General features: G+C 50.4%; 1 protein-coding gene across 1 annotated transcript; it reads left to right on the top strand.

Moving 5' to 3' along the window:
• Positions 1-1,440: 1,440 nt before the first annotated feature.
• On the top strand, positions 1,441-16,525 carry MFNG (MFNG O-fucosylpeptide 3-beta-N-acetylglucosaminyltransferase). Its single transcript, XM_082070329.1, has 8 exons — positions 1,441-2,364; positions 7,616-7,664; positions 8,145-8,247; positions 8,341-8,494; positions 8,942-9,027; positions 10,068-10,233; positions 10,783-10,868; positions 11,716-16,525. The coding sequence occupies exons 1-8, from the start codon at positions 2,026-2,028 to the stop codon at positions 11,780-11,782; spliced, it is 1,050 nt and encodes a 349-aa protein (XP_081926455.1). The 5' UTR covers positions 1,441-2,025; the 3' UTR covers positions 11,783-16,525.
• The last annotated feature ends 361 nt before the right edge of the window (positions 16,526-16,886 follow it).

Below are 16,886 nucleotides of genomic sequence, written 5' to 3'. Positions count from 1 at the left end.
ACAGCTTGCAGCTCCCTGAGGAGGTGCTCTGATTTCAGCAGCTTATGTAGAGCACTGCCATCCTGCTGTCCCCACACTTGCGGCATCACTGCAGGTATCATCCCCCTCTTGGGCTGGTTGCCTCCCTGTACCCCCCAGCTTGCTCTATAAAGTGGCCCAGAGGTAGCATAAAGTGGACCTTCATGGTCATCCACCTGCTATCTAACTGAACCAGCAACAGCATGCAGCAATCTGTGGTGCTGACCCTCAGATTTCCCATGTGCGGTGATCTTTGCCTTGGGAGGGGCTCTCATGCCTTTTGAGAGTCTCTGATATCCCCGTCCCCAGGGAAAGCCTTCTCTGTGCAGGACTTGCTCAGCTACCCTCAGCATGCTCTGTCATGGTCCCAGGCTGCCCTCCTGGCCTTGTTGGGATCCAGAGGGCTGGGGTTAAGGTGGCACAGAGGAGATGTACAACCATGCCTGATGGTGGGGGGGGTGGGAAGGAGCTGGAGGGGCCAGTTTCCTTCTTTGCTTGTGGGACTTTCTGGGTGAGGACAGAGGACTTTCCTTTTCTTCCTTGCCCAGGGAAGGTGAAAAGGAAGCATCCTCCTGGACAGCACAAGTGCCACAAGGAACAAGTTGCTGAGCTCAGCCCTGCTGCAGGGGGAAGGATCTGGGTGGGATATAAACCCACTGGTGATGCTGAGCCACGGACATTGAAAGGGAGGCAGCAGGCCCTCCCTCATGCTGTCCGATGCTGGTGTACCTGCCCCTGTGAGTGTCACTGGCTCTACAGCCACCTGGGCAGCAGATTGTCCTTGGGCATCCTTGGTGGGGATGTGAGATGGAGCAGTGGGGAAATAGTGGCTGGAGGCAGAGGGAAAGGGACCTTCAAGAGTGAGAGAGTCTGGGTGGTGGTTTGGAGAGATGGGTGTCAGAAGTGGGGGTCAGACCCTGGTCTGAGACTCTGGGACATATGCGGGGGTGTGGGGCAGCAAGGGACACACAGTCCTGCTTTGGGGAGGTAGGGTGGGGTTAAAGGGCAGGGGCACTAATTTGAGGCAGTGCCCACAGGGAAAGTCTGGGGCTGGGGGAATTCCTGGGGAAACGTCGTTCTTCCCAAGAACAATATAGAACTTGGTAGAATCATAGAACTGTAGAAAGTTCTGAGTTGGAAGGAGTCTGCATCATTGCCACAGTCCCCTCCTCCCGCAGGAACACAGGGCTGCAGAGATCAGGCTGGGCTGTCACAGGGGAGCCAGAAAACCAGTCAAGCAACAGGTTTGTCCTCCCAGATCAGCTGTTTGTCACCTCGGAGATGCCCCAGCCTGGCCGTGGCCTGGCGAGGCAAACCCACCGCAGACCCCCGGCTCCCCCCTCTCCATCCTCTTCCTCCCCCGGGGCTGACGCCCCGCCCCGTGCCCGGAGGCGGGACCGGGGCCGGGGCTGGCGGGGAGCGACAACGAGCAGCACGGAGGGAGCAGGTGCCGGAGAGGCAGCGCCGCCGCACACATGGCACTCGGCCCCTTCCCTTCAGCCCTGTGCCTGCCGCTCGCCTCCGCCCCGCAGCCCCTGGCTTGGATGTGCGGCTTGGTGTCTTCTGGGGAACCGATGCCTCGTGTCCAGAGTCCCCAGCAATGACTCTAATCTCCTTTGCCACCTCCTCGACCCACAGCCTGGGACCCTCAGCCTCTCCGCTGGAAGTGGGGATGCTCGCTTTCCCCCTGGCAGGCTGTGCCAGCCACCTGCCAGTCACCTCAGAATATTTTCCCATCACACGTCGCTGCCTCACTGGGTCGTCCAGACCTATTAGTCTGTGAAAATTCCCTCCCACTTCACCGGTACCCTCCGGGGCTGCTGTCTCTTTGGCTTTCTGGTCCTCAACCACACTATTGCTCTGCCACATCCTATTCTGACCTCGCTTTCTGCTGGTCCTGCCCCTTTGGAGGCTTCGAGAAGAGTGGAACAGCTTCACGTGGAGATAAAGGCAGAGATTGTTCTTGCTCAATAGGATTCTGGCTGCGGCGGGAACAATTTGGGAGCCATGGGCCGTCGGCTCATCCGTGGTCTCTCTGGAGCAGCAGTCTTCCTCGTCAGCGCGGCTCTTCTCTCCATGCGGCACCGTGGGGCTCAGGAAGCAGCTCGGTACTCAGGGCTCAGGGAGGGGACATCAGAGAAGCCACAGCAATGGAGCAAAGAGAGCCCAGAGGGAGGTGGTGGCAGGGGGCAGAAGGACCTGCAAGTCCATGCTCCGGAGGGATACAGGACTGAGGGAAGCTTGAGTCTTGGGGACATTTTCATAGCCGTCAAGACAACCAAGAGGTTCCACCAGAGCAGGATGGAGCTGCTCCTGGACACGTGGATATCCCAGGCCAGAGAGCAGGTGAGTGTGTGGGTCTGGACTAGAGAGAGGGTACTTGGTAATGGGGCAAGGACAGGATGTCAGCAGGGAGAGAGAAAGCCAAAGGATGGGGATGCTGGGCACTCAGTCCCACATGGTACTTTGCCTCATTTTCTCTAATTTTCACTTCTGTTCATGTTGAAAGGGGGATGCTGCCCAGCAGAATGTTTCACTGGTAGCTGCTTCATGGGAAAGGCTGGCAGAGAGAACAAAGAGCTTGTGTGGGCTCTTCCCATGAAGGCTGGGAGGACAAGTGATCTTAGCAGGTATCACCTGCCCCTAACCTAAGGCTGACTCTTTTAGCCTAAGGTGGAGGGAACTTAATTTCATTATTTTAACCAGTAACACAGGAGGCTGCAGGCTGCCCAGGCCACACCAGCCTGAGAGCACAGAGCATCCTGGCTCTGTATGAAATGGTGGTTTTCTACCTCTCAGTGCCGTGACTTTGCCAGGTTTGGAGCTGAGTGGCCCTCCACGATGGTGCCCGCGTTGTGCCTGGGCACCCTTCACCCCAGGATGGCGTGGCGCAGCGGGCAGGAGAGCGAGGCTGGAGGACAGGGGTGCAGGAGGGGTGTTTGCAACCCTGTTTGTTCCCCAGCACATCAGCACAATCCACGCCTTGCTTTCTTAGGCAGATGCCCTTATGTTGACAATCTTAAAGTCATGTGGGTCTATATTTGATTTTTAATTTTTTTTTTTTTTTTTAACTTGGGGTCTGATGTTTTCACCCTTTGCTAAGGCAGAGTTTGGAGAGTTTCCTTCCTGTTAGAGGAACTGATGTGGGGCACCACATTGGTGGTGCTGTGCAGGCTGACTTACTGGTGGGCAGAAGTACTCCCCAGAGCCTGGGTACTTCTCTACCTCCCTCGCTGAGCTGCTCCTCAAGAAAGAAGAAATCCTGCGGCTCCCCCAAAGAGGGTTTTTTTGCCTCTGCCCAGGGTGCCTAGAAGACAAATTCAGGCCTCAGCAAGGAAGGGGGACGGGGGCGGAGGTATTGAGTAGGAGAGCGCTTGAAGCAATGCAGGGTTTTCTGGGTAAGGGTGGTTTTCCACTTGATGGTGCCGTAACTGTCTGGTCTGATGCGGTCGTCACAGGAAGCCGTGTCCTATTTTGAGCACGCTTCCTCTCCTGCCCGTGCGTCCCTCCCGGCATCTGAGATGCCCCGCTTCCTCCTCCAGATGCACTTCTCCTCTCTGCCCGACCTCATCTCAGCAGCTCTTTGGAGAAGCAAAACCCAACCGCATGACTGCACTTGGCATTAAAATGTTGTGACTGGGGCTTTTGGAGGAGGTTTTTAAGGAGCAGCTCACCTTTCCCTCCTTGTGCATTTGACAAACAGGTGCCTGGCCACTCCACTAATGACAGGAATTAGATACCAGCTCCCCAGCTTCCTCTGACCCTCTCTGTTTGGCAGGCAAATGATGTCCAAACCTGGAAAAAGTTGTTGAATTTTCCGTGCTGCTGCCAGCCGCTAGGAAATTTTCACAGACTGAGCAGGAGGATAGGAAAGAAGGGTAGAGCAGGAGCATCAGTCATTTTTAGACAGTGTTTTTTCATTGATATCAATTTTTGTTGCAAGCTCAGTGGTTTTCTTCCCCCTCCTCAATTTTCCATGTTTTTCTTCCACTTTTTTTTACTAAATGGCCTTGAGGGCAGGGGAGCGGGAGTGGGAAGGGAGGCAAAGAGAAGTACATGAAAGTCAAATTTTTTTTTTTTTTTTTTAATTATACTGCTGCTGGAGGGGTTTTTGGAGGTAAGGGAAAGGGTTGGTTTTGAAAAATTGACAGTGTAGAAACCTAGCTTAGCAAAAAAACGGAGAACTTCCGATTTGCAAAGGACATTTAATTGTTGTGGAGCCAAGGGTAGGGCGTCAGACCTCCTATTATTGAGTCTTTATGGAGACGCATAGGCTTTAAGAGCCAGTCCTGGAGAGATACAGGTCTCAGAGGGACTGCCTCCTCCCAGCGCTCACCTGCTGTTTTGCCATCTCCAGCTTACTCGTGGCTGGAGACCAATTCACTGGGTCCTCCTCTACATGTTCAGCAGGGAAATTTTAGCATCTGGCTGTGCTGTTGATGCCAAGCCTGATTTCAGAGCTGATTACCTGCATGGTGTCCTCCCAGAGGGAGCAACCCAGACCTGAAAGGCCAGGCTTAGGTGACTGTAACAGAAGGCAGGAGCAGCTGTGGTTTTTATGGCTAGGAGAAACTGTACAGGAGCCAAATTTAAAGTCCTCTGTGTTGGACTCTGTCAGGGTAGACAACAAGAGAGAGAGATTTTCTCTGAAACCACACTGCTTAAACAGAAGATATGCAGCTGGTGGGAGCTGGGGAAGTGTGGGATGGGTGCCCTTCACTGAAAGTTGGACCTTGCTCTGCCTCTTGAGAACTCATCCATGACAAACTTTCCACTGAGGTTTGATGTGGAAGTAATTTCAGTGAAAGGCCTTTTCCTCAGAAAAGGCTTCATCTAAACAGAAGTGTCAATTTTGATGACTGTTTAGGCTGAAAAGCCTCTTGGTGTGGCTGACATTCTTGGCCCCAGTAGTTTTGATAGAGATAAGGCTAGGCTTCTGGTCTGAAATTTTTTTCAGTAGCATAAACTAATTCTAGCACCTCCCCTTCTTTCAGAAACCCAAACATCTAACCGATTGAAATGAAACCTTTAAATGACCCATTGCGAACTGGCTTTCAAATTTCTCAGTGTTGTGAACACACCACAGATTTTGAATCTCCTCTCTGAGCAGGGGAGCAGCTTCCTGCCCAACCACACCAATAACCCATAACCAATTTTGGAGGCTTTTTCTTCCTGGAGGAGGGATACCCTAGGAACCTGGAAGATGAATGTGGTCATGGCTTGTCAGATTCCACATCTTTATCTCCTTTTCCTAACTTTGCCTTGTTAGGCTACTTTCCTGATTAGGGGTGAGTGGGCCTCAACGCCTAGTGTTTATCCATCTCTTGAACACTTATGTTCATGGAGAACCAGCGGCCAAAGCTGTTGGACACCAGTGTCTCCATATCACTGCTGGTCCTGCCATCCACCAGACGGCCTTTTCCTATCCAGCCCTCTTCTCCGCTCTAGAACAGAGGGACGCTTTCTGTGCTGCACCCCTCCTCAAGCTCAGATCAAGCCCTGCAGCAGCAGTGACAGTCACCCTGGGCTGCTCTCAGGGTGGGTGGGAGCCGGGCCAGCACTGAGGCGCCATGACAGGAGATCCTGCATGGCCCCACAGATGGTCTGGTGGAGAACAGGACGGTGGATGTAGCGAGGAGGCTGCTTCTGTCCACCCTGTTTGCGTGCAGGGACACAAGTGACACTGGATGTTCCTCGGCTTGCATATTCCCAATGGGAACAGTAGGTCTGGCGTGGCCAGAGACACCTTCTGAATTTCCCCATCAGTATGGACAACAGCAGCTGGTGTCTCCTTGAGAAAGATCTGTGTAGTGGTCCAAATGCTGTCCAGTCAGGTTTTTATCAGGGGCCCTCCTCTCTCTCCCATCCCAGCCATCATGGGTGGCTTTGCTGAGGGACAGATGGCAGCAGTCACTCAGATTCCAGCAGGAGCTGCTGTTCCAAATTTCCCACTCTAGGAGGCATGAGGGCTGGAGAGATGAGAATGCAGGCAGGTGCCTGTGCTGTCTTGATCTCCTTCAGGACAGGGCCAGGACACACGCACCTCAGCATCTCTGGAGTACTGCAGCCAGGTGTACCATGGAGATCAGAGCTTGGGAGAGCCAGAGAAATTAGATTTGCTAAGCCCCTACACTCGTAGCCCCTTTTTCCAGTTCTTTTGGAGATTCTGGTTTTCCCTGTGGTGACAATGCTCCTTCATCCCTTGGTTCCCACAAACGCATGTCTGTTGTCTGCAAAAAAACATTTTCCACCTTGCATCAAGAGGATAATGGGAACCTTGGATTATTTTCACAAGTGGAAAATCTGGGAAAATATACAGATTCCCTTTTAAAGTCAATCAGATATGATGTTTATTAGCTGGTTTTATACCTGTAAGCAAGTCATTTCCAGCAACAATGTTTCTGTTTTTTTTTTTTTTTTTTTTTAAATGTCAAAAAGTTTCAACGGTTTCAGAACTTTTTTCTTAAGAATAAATATTTGTCACAGTGGAAATTTCTGTCTCTGACATGCTAGCGAGGGAAATCCCATGCTACTGACAACCCATGCCTTGCCTGAAGGTTGTGATACGGTCTCCTGACCCATAGTGACTGCTTTACCCAAGACTTAGCTAATTGCTTCTTGTCCCGTGATCACCTTGAAATTGGCTTTAACTAAGAGGCTTTACCTGTGGGGTGGAGTAGGAATGTGTGCATAGCACGGTGCTGCAGTTCAGCTATTGGAGGCTAATTCGCCAGGTCTTTGTAGCACGTACATTTGAGACCATGAAACCATTCTGTTGTGTCTGCTCAAGCCAGGTGGTCTCTGGGGGTCCTTCATCGCCTTCCTTTCCTGTGCAGAACATTTCTTTTGCCATATTCTCCTGATGGAGGCATGTGTCCCAGCCTCGATGCTTGGTAGGAGACTCTCGTCTGCCCATCAAAGCCTTTGGGAGCAGTGACGGCTCCCAGAGCTGTTGTCTGCCTGTCTCGTCCCCTTTGTCCCTGTCCAGGTGCTGTGTTTAACCAGCCTGTGGCAGCTGGTGGAGAGACTGTTTATGGCTCGTGACTCCTTTTGATTTAATGAAAGCTCATTTTCTGCCTGAGGAAAGCTTTTCTCCACCAGCCCTGATCCCCGCTTGGCCCTGAAGAGGGGGAGATGTGCCACATAATGGCATCGAGGGGGATTAGAGAGGCCTGGGGGTGGAGGAAAAGGAGGAGGAGATGGAAAGCGGCAGGGGGCTGTGCACACTTAACACACAAACAGATGTTCTCCTTTTAACCCAAGCATCATTCAACCACAGTGCTTTCATTTTTCTACCACCGACACCTAAGACAGGGCTCTTTCAGCCCCTCACTTGGTGTTGCAGGTCCCCTTCTGCCTGTTCCCAAGGCAGTGAGGGGAAGAAATGAAGGCACACGAGTATTGATTATGGTGTGTGCAGGAAGGGGGAGCGCGGCCATCCCTCTGCTCATCTGGTGCCTGGGAGATGGGCACAGCACCCGGGAATGGAGTGGGGTGACCACAGCAAGTGAGTCCAGCTGTGGGGAGGAAGGGGTGGGTGGCCAGGAGCAGTGCCAGCTCCAGCCCTGAGAGTAACCTCCTGTCCTCATTTCCCCAGACCTACGTCTTCACTGATGAAGAAGACGATGCCCTGAAAAGGAGAATGGGTAATGAGCTGTCCTATAATACCACCTTCCCCTTGCCACCTTCTGAATTGTCATGGCCTTGGGAGGGAGTCTGGCACCCATGAAACCCCCAGGTGATGATTTGTTTTAGTTGGCTTATGTCAGGGCACGCAGCTGACTCAAGGCAGGGTGCTGCCTGCCCTAAAGCATCTGTGGGAGGAAGCTACATGGCACAAGCAGCCTAAGAGAGAGCCCTTCAGCTCCTGCACCCTGGCTGACAGTGGGCAGGTGGAAGTGTGGTTGGCAGGTGGCTTAGTCTTGGCCAAGATGCTTGGCTTTCTCCAGGCTTCATCTCCTGGTGCGGGGAAGGATGGAGCCTGTGTCACCAGGGGCTTGGACGCCTGTTTGGGGGGCTGTGAGGAAGCTGGCTGTGAACAATCCCCTTCCCTCCCACCCAGAGGTCCTCCCCATGACTGTGCAAAGCGGACCAGCCCTGAAACGCAACCTTCTCTCTCCCGGCAGGCAACCATGCAATCTTCACCAACTGCTTGGCCGAACACAGCCACCCAGCCCTCTCCTGCAAGATGGCCACTGAGTTTGACACCTTCCTGGCCAGCGGCCAGAGGTGAGGCAAGGCTGCCATGGGAAGACCTCTGAGAGCAAGAGGCACCCTCCATACCGCAAACCTCTTTTGTCTTTGTTGCCATCTTCCCCACAGCTGGTTTTGTCATGTGGATGACGACAACTACCTGAACCCTCGGGCCCTACTGAAGCTCTTGTCCTCCTACTCTGCGACGTGGGATGTTTACCTGGGGAAACCCAGCCTGAACCGACCCATCCGGGCCTCTGAAATGCTGCCAAACAACCAGACGGTACAGCCTGTGGTGGTGGTGGTGGGGCCAGTGGGTTGGTTTCAGTGCTCTGGCTCATTTGGTGTAGATGTAACCCAGTTGTAGATGGGCTGAAAAGTCACTGGTCTTATCTGAACATGGTTGTAGAAGTTGACTCAATCTGATCTACCTAGGGAGGGTCACATGTTGCTGCTGTGCCTTTGGGTACCTGTCTGCCAACGAGACAAGCCTGCTTTGGGCAGCCCACCTGCTGCTGCCAGCGGGAACTTGGCTGCTTCAGCTATGAGGAGGTCAAAATCCATGCTGTACTGCTGGCAAATCCTTCTTCTGGGCAGCAGTTGGGGTTCTGGGGTGACAATAGGGCTGTGTTTATCCTGGCATCAAAGCTGGGTTTCCCGCATTTCCATCTCAGGGAGTATGTTATTGTCTGAGCTCCTGCCATTGATTTTCTCTGCTGTTTCTCTCCAGAAATCTGTGCACTTCTGGTTTGCCACGGGAGGAGCTGGGTTCTGCATCAGCCGCAGTCTGGCAAGGAAGATGGTGCCGTGGGCCAGGTGAGCTGTGCAGCTGGTGGGTATGGGAGCCTTTGGGGATGAGAAACACAGGCACACATTAATTCCTGGCAGCGTCAGATCTGGATTTGTGTATATGGTGGTTGCAAGGGTTCAGTGCCACATGCTACACATCTGCAAGCACACGGAACTGGAGGAAAGATATAGCGTGTGGGTCTGCAACTTGATTAAAAAGAGGCAAGAGCAGGCGTGTCAGCACACATGATCATAAGATTATATAGTCCCCTCTCCCCAGCTCCTCTCAGCTCTTGGTTATTCCCCCTCACTCCTTCCCATCCCTTTCAGCTTCCTCTGACTCTTTTCCCAAGTGCTTTCCCTGGCTGCCTGTCTCTTCTCCACTCAGTCTGCCTCTTTACAACCTCCTGTACCTCCCTCCTGAGCTATTTTTCCATTCCCCCACCCCAAACCCTCTTCATCTTCTTACAGTGGCCACTGTAATTTCCTCAGCTTGGTGTGTGGAGAACAGAGGTAGTCCCTGGAGTCTAATGTTAGCCCAGCCTAAAGCAAGATGATGTGTGGCTGTTTCCAGTTACAGGAGCCTTAAAATTTGGGTTAGCCTGTCTTTGAAGGATGGCCAAGCGTGTGGGGTTACATCACAATGGAGCCATGGATGGCTTATTCAAGCTGCAAGAGACTGTCCTGTTTCTTGTTGCTCCTGGTCCTGGCCATGTGGTCTCACTCTTTCTCTTGAGCTGGCTTGTCTGACACCTCAAGGGCTCAGTGCAGCTCACCTAATGGGTGAAAAAGTGACTTAGCAAAGTCTGCCAGCTCTTGACGTCTGCTCGCTGAGGAGCTGGATGCGTATCAAGGACAGCACCAGACAACTGATGGTACAGCATGGCTGGGAGCGGTCAAAGAGCAAACAAATTCCCAAATCTTTGCAGGTGGAACTCAGAGATTTCTCACCTAGTTCCGAGATTTACTCTGGTCTTCAGTTAAGTCCTTCATTTATCTCCCACCCAAGTGGATGCCTATATCCCCCCTACCCTTTTCCTAACTCGTGTGGCCCTACTCTCTTCCAGTGGCAAGAACTTTGTGAGCACTTCAGAGCTCATCCGCCTGCCTGACGACTGCACTGTGGGTTACATCATTGAGTGCAAAGTCGGGGGGCAGCTGCTGCCCAACACACTCTTCCACTCCCACCTGGAGAACCTGCAGCTCATCCCCACCTCTCGGCTCACACAGCAGGTGAGGAGGGGAAATGGAGCAAGAGGGAGGTGTGTGAGGAAGGAGAAGTGGGGTGGAGCTTACAAGGACATTGCTCCATTGGTGGCACCATTGTGGGTTGAGTCAATTGTTTGCTCTTTTGGGGAGGCTTTTCTGACAAATGCTTCTTTGAAATAAGGCACGGATGTTGCCTGCAGCACAGATGGCAGTCATGGTGCACTTGGGGTCAGTGGTGGGCAGCATGGGTGGGCAGTGGTGTGAGGGTTGGGGGCATCCTTGGGGGAATGTGGCACAAGGACAAGCAGAAATGATGATTGACTGGGGAAGGGGCTTTGACATGTCACCATGTCTACCTTTTGTGAGGAGATAACAAGGGATGCAGGGGGCTTGAAGAGGCAAAGGACTAGTGTGGTGGACCATCATGGGAAGGAAGACAGGAGAGATGTGGAAGGCAGAGGCCAAGCCAGAAGAGAAAGAACCAGAATGAGAACTTCTGTTGCCCAAAGCAACTTCCTTGCTCCTGAACTCACCTCATGCTTCCTGCTCCTTTCTCACCACCCCTCTTTGCAGGTCACCCTCAGCTACGGTGTCTTTGAGAACAAGCTCAATGTTATTGAACTCAGAGGCCCCTTCTCACCCAAAGAGGATCCCTCAAGGTATGGGGCATGAGTACTCTGGATGTTGCTGGGGTATGAGCCCTCAGACAACAGTCTGGGAGGAGGAGGCAGCTAAATGGGGTGCAGGAGGTCTAGCGTGAGGGACAGAAACCTTGCAGTCACATGGCTTGTTGCGTGAGGAACACACCAGCACTAAGCTGTTTGTGAACACATACAAACTCTGCAAACCTTTTTGGATAAGTGGGAAGAAAAGGAGTATCAAAACATTTTATTTGGAGAATTCCTGGGCCGAAAATATTGCCGTTTATTTCACATTTTGAGGCTGAACAAGCTAGCCTTTTCCTCTGGGACAGGAACAGAATTGTTCTTTTAAACTCAGGAAAGGAAATTCTGCTTGCTTTTTCATTTTTTGTTTTGCTGAGAAAACTGCAGGGAAACAAGAAAAAAGGTTCACTTCAGGCTGACTGCAGACAAAAGTGTTCTTTGATTTACCTTCTCTGCTTTGAGTGGATAAACCTGAAGTTGTTATTTGCAGAGCGTGGGCAGGAAGCTCCTGGCTGGAGATAGCAGGGGTGGGAAGCAGCTGGGCAATGAAAAGAGCATCAACACAACCATGTAGTGGGGGCTGGTGCTGTGCCCATCTCCCTGCCTCGGATCAGGGATAGCCTGGGGCTTGGGCTACATGGGCAGAGCTGGATTCAGGTGTCCAAGGCTGCTTAGCTCTGCCGAGAAAAGACATATTGAGTTGACCAACCAGTCCTGGAGCTCTGTAGTGCACAGCGGGTGCCTGATGTGGGATGGAACACGAGAGAGAGGTCTTCCATTCTCCATCTGTGCGCTGGTGTAAAAACTCTCACCTGACCTTCCTTCGCTCTCTCCCCTGCAGGTTTCGATCACTCCACTGCCATCTCTATCCTGACACCTCCTGGTGCCTACAGGCTGTTGGCTGGTGATGCTTGAGCCTCAGCTACGGTGCATCCTGGTGACATCCATTCATCTTGTGCATGTAGGGGGTGAGACACTGAAGAAGCTCAGTGCTCCCCACTTCCCCTTTTCTCTGTGGTCTTGGAGCTGTGTAATGGCTTTTTTGGTCCTCACTGAATACCAGTGAGACAGGACAAGAGACAAGATCTGTGCCAAAGATGGATAACATGGGCTGGACACATGGATGGGAACAGTTTGCCTTCCTGAGCAGATCAAGAACTGGGTGGTAACTTCTGGGCATCTGGGTAGAGATGGAGAACTGCTGCTGCTGCTTCTTGCTGTGGATTCATCTTGCTGTACTAGAAAGGCCCTGGGTATGGGTAACCATTGCCCAGCTGAGGATGGCTGATAGCATGTTGTGGCTCCAGCCCCTCTGAGAAGGCCTTCTTCCTCCATATCTGCCTATAATTTCCCCACCACCCATTCTTCCCAGCCACAGCCTCTTGGCTGTATCTCTGCTTCGTCAAGGCCTATAAAAATGGAAAATGTGACCATTTCTGTGCTGAATGAGTGCTGGAAAAGTGTAGTCCTTGCCCAGAAGAGTGGAGATCGGCAGGATTTATAAAGAATCAGAACCCCTCTCTCTGCAGGGACAAAGGAGAGGGCGCAGGGTGCGGGAGCCAGAGGGAGAAGCTGATGTGAGGATGGTTCCTGCACTGAACATTGGAGGCTTGATCATGTACAGCCCTGCATTATTCCTCTCTTTCAACTTCTTGATATGGGGTCAGGATAATCTCTTGCTCTAATTACCAACCTGTCGTCTGAGATTAGACTCCGACTCCTACCTGTGAGAGAGGAGACATAAAGGATTAGGACTGGCTGAAAGAGAGGAGAAAGGAAGAAGTGGAGAAGGAACACTCAGGAGCAGATTAGAGGTTACAGCTTTATAATCTTCTCTGTGCCCTTCTCTGACCAAAAAAACCCCAAACAATTAAGTCATGAAGGCATGGAAACAGCAAGGCAAATAGCTTTTATCTCTGCATTTCTTTCCTCCCTGAGCACAACACGGGGAAGGACAAGGCCCAAGTAGGTTACAAGCTCTCTGGCATGTTTGTAGAGAGTTCTTTTCTCCGTACAGAGCCTGGCATGAAAACTAGGCAATTCTGCTGGCTGTGGAATGAACTTTGACACCATTTGGTCCTTGTACACATGGTTAAATGGCTGGGGGAGAGCATTGCCAGGAAACCTGGAAGGCAAAGAGGCTGTTTTAAATGGCAGGTGGTGCAACACACAGGTATTTCTCTTTAAAAAGCCTTTCAAAACACACTGCTGGGATCTGTGAAAGATTCCCGTAATCCACAGATGAAAGAACAAATGCCCTTTTTCTGCAGAGCTGCTCGGCTTTGATGCTGCTGATGTGACTAAGCCTGCTGCTAGTGGGCTGGAAGAGCCAAGGGCAACTATCACTGCACCTCCACTGTTTTGGAAACTGGCCACCCTGTCGCCTCCTCCCACCACCCCCAACCCCAGCATCTCCTGCAGTGCAGACATGAGGTTTAAAGGAAAGGTGTCAGAAAGACCTTCTACCTCTGCAAAGGGGGATCTAGACATGAATGAGCACTTTAATTTCTGGAGAAGCAGAGAGCAGGAGCCTGTAGAACTGTTTTGCAGCCTGGTTGTTCTTACTGGCATTTAATCAGCTTGTGAAGCAGCAGAGAGCCCTGCTTTCTTCCCTTGCATCACGTGCCTTTGAACTGGAAATTCACCCTGAGCAGGGCATCCTGAGCTCGCCCCTGATGCCAATGATGGTTCCTTGAGTGGTGCAAAGCACTTGGCACATGCAGCTGTGCGAACCTGAGAACCACACGGCTCAAAACAGAGACACCCAACCATTGGAAGACAGGTGCAGCTTAAAGAAGTTCTGCCCCCAGGGCAAATGATTTGGTTTGAACTTAACCAGAAGATCAAAAATGCTTCTGTGAGAAGAACTAAGAGTCTTCAAGAGAAATCTGCACTACCTGGATATCATTTTTTTTTCTTCCATTCGATCTCTCATCGCTGTTGTTAATTGAGTCTTCGAGCTAAAAAGCCAGTCCTATCTGTAGATGTCCTTGTGACAATCAAAGGAAAATGCAATTCTTGTGCCCAGAAAAAGAGAAGATACTGATAGTCCAGACTCCCTTTCCTGGGGAAAAGCAAGGCAGAGAGAAACTGGAAGCCCAGTTTGGATCCTGGCCTCGGCTGGTCTGAACTGGCCTGGTTGCATTTTGCATGGCTGAAGACCAGATGTTGAATGGATTGTCCTTGCATGGGGACTGATTTAAGACTGGGCTTCGTTGCTGGAGCAGTTAAGTGCCACTTCTGTGGAAAATGTCTTCTCTTATAAGGAAACAGATGAGGAGATGTCTGGGGCAGGGCATCTCTTGGGTTGTAGAGATGAGTGACAGAAAAGCCTTGTTATGCCTGTGACGACAATGCACTGGCAAGAAAATAGCTTCCCGAAGATGACAAAAGAAACCAGGTTTTCTCTAAGAACAGAGAGACAGCTTAAGGGGACATTCACCACATGAAATCTGATCAATGTTAAAACTTGAGTTAAAATTAGTTTCAGGAATGGTTCCTGCCCTGGGGGCTTGCTGTCAGATGTTGTGGTTTTACAGTCTCATTTTCCTAGTTTATTAAAATGTTTAGCTGCTTGGGAAAAGGAGAAACAATCTCACATGAAACTTTTCAGGGGACTGTCTTTTTTATTCTCCTTCATTATTTTCTGATGTAACTGTTTTTGGAAAGTTTCCACTGGGCCTATTTTTTTTTCTTTCCCTTTATTTTTTTTATCTCTCTCTTCTTCTATTTCTCACACTCCCTTTTCTTATTGCAGGGGAAAAAAACCCCACCAAACCAGCAAAAAACACCATAAAACACCCACCCCAGACCCTATCCCAAGAACAAAAATGGATGGAGATGTGCTCTTTTTATTTTACTGGGAAAAATGGGGTCAAAGTCAAAGGTGTTGGCATGACCCTGCTGTTGTACAACATTAAGTGTAGTTTGAGGTTTCAAGTAGGGAGACCTATGCCTGCCCAACACCATAGCAACCAACACTATTAATGATCTTTAAGCTGTATACTGAAGATTCAGAAAAAGGAGAAGGAGGGGAAAAAAGCAGTTACAGTATTTGAAATGTAAAGCATTAAGTGAGACTTTCATGTTAACAATATCCTTTCTTCACTTTCCCCTTAGCTGTGAAGAATTTTTATAGGGAAACCCCTATTTGACAGCGCAAGAAAAATGCTAATGATTATCCTTTCTTTAGGGGGAAAAGAGAAGTTAGTTGAAATAGGTGGGAAACTGCAGTTGTTGCTAAAGGCTTGAAGGCGAGAAAGAAGAATAGCAGCGCTAGACAATGCTTCTGACCCTGATGCCAACTTCTCTTAACAGTTCTGCTGCTGAAGAAAAACAGATTTCTAAGCCACTGTGGGATTTATCCAGCTCGTACCCAGATCACAGCCTTCAGCGCTCTCCCCAGGTCTCTTGCTGAAGATGCGGCCTCCAAAAGATGAGCAGTTTATGAAACAGAAGCCAAAGGGTGATAAATAGGAACAGAAGATAAGAGTTTGAAAGGAAAGAAACCACCAAGTGGGGCCTTGGAGGACAGCACAGGAATTTCAGCTGTTCATGGAAAGTGCTGTTTGGGAGCTGACCAGCAATAGTGGGAAAGGAAGTGTTGCCTGGACCTCCAGCTCTGGATGTTTTTGTAACCAGGACAATTGTATGCCACCAGTGCTGGAGAGAATGCCAGCCTTTGAGTCGGAGTTCAACTTGGAAGAGATGAGATCAGGTTGATTGGCCTAAAACTTTCTTTTATTTTTTTTTTTTTTTCAATTTTAATAACACCCCAGAGAAGTCGTTGTGTTATACTCAATTCCTTACAGCAGATTTGGCCTCTTAATTTTGAGGCTTCCCCTGCCATTGTTTACAATGCAGGCTCTTCAGACAGTTCAGGGGTGGGATCAGCAACTCTTTTCCTTCATTTATTTATTTTTTTTTTTGTCTTCAATCCCTGAAAAACCATACAAGACAGTTAGCTTGCCCTTTTGCGCCACTGGCCACCAGGGCTCTACACACCTGAGCACATTTCTGGGGTGGACGCAAAGGTGAAGGATGGTGACTGACTCCTTCCCTTGGTAACTTCATGGGCACAGAGAGGCATGGACTATCCTTATGGGATCTCCTACTAACTGGGACTTGCTTCTGTCCCAGACACCACTGGACTTATGGCCCCACTGAAGAGGATCATAGAATGTCCTGAGTTAGAAGGGACCCACAAGGATCATTGAGTCCAACTCATAGACATAAGCAAGGCTAGGAAGAAGATCAACATCACAAATGTACACATAATTGTGTCTGTTCTCTCCAGCTGATGCAGGAATTTTCCCTTTAGACTTCCTGCCCTGTTACCTGGGAGCTTAAAGGAGTGCAGGGCTGAGCTGTTGTTGCTCAGCTGGCATTGCCTCTTTAGGGCTATTCCTTGACAGCCTGAGGTTTTTGTCACTCCTTGTTTGATCCAGCTTGGACTTCAAGAAAGCTGGGAACTCATCTTTCTCTGTTTGAACTGCATGTGACTAATTGCAGATCCTGAGAATGGGATCCTTGCCTATCTCTCATGTTTAAATTGCCTTCCAGGATTTTGCAAGGGTAAGGATCCTTTTCAGATGTTACATCTGTCTGTGCCTCAGTCAAGCCTCCCTTGGTTTTACTGGGACCTGCATCTAATTCACAGTGAACTTTGAAAAAAAAATTAAACTGAGTGCTTCTACATGGATTTGCTGGCCCTGATCCTTCTGCCGCGGCTAGAGAAGAAGACGGTGTTGACTTTAGCAACGTAGAGAGAACAAGTGCAACTAAAAAGGGCAATTGGATGGGGAGAGATGCTGCTGTTCTGAAGCCCTGCTTTTCCCATCCCACTCTCTGGAGTAGGCCATGGGGGGAAACTGCAGCTGGTGCCTTTGGCTGCAGTGATTCAGGTGGAGGATCTACCATGAGATATCCAGCATTTGCACTGGCACAGAATCCAGTTGTGAGCCAAGGCCAGCTTGGTCTTGATGCTGGACAGAGAGAAAAACAGTGCCTACC

Source organism: Streptopelia decaocto (assembly GCF_964273445.1).
Source record: "Streptopelia decaocto genome assembly, chromosome: 1".
NCBI lineage: Eukaryota > Metazoa > Chordata > Aves > Columbiformes > Columbidae > Streptopelia > Streptopelia decaocto.
This window is presented reverse-complemented; position numbering and strand designations above follow the sequence as displayed.

Coding starts and splice junctions, on each gene's coding strand:
- MFNG (XM_082070329.1), top strand. CDS start 2,026: ATGGGCCGTCGGCTCATCCGTGGTCTCTCTGGAGCAGCAGTCTTCCTC. Junction 2,365..7,615: donor TATCCCAGGCCAGAGAGCAG/GTGAGTGTGTGG, acceptor TCATTTCCCCAG/ACCTACGTCTTCACTGATGA. Junction 10,869..11,715: donor CCCAAAGAGGATCCCTCAAG/GTATGGGGCATG, acceptor TCTCCCCTGCAG/GTTTCGATCACTCCACTGCC.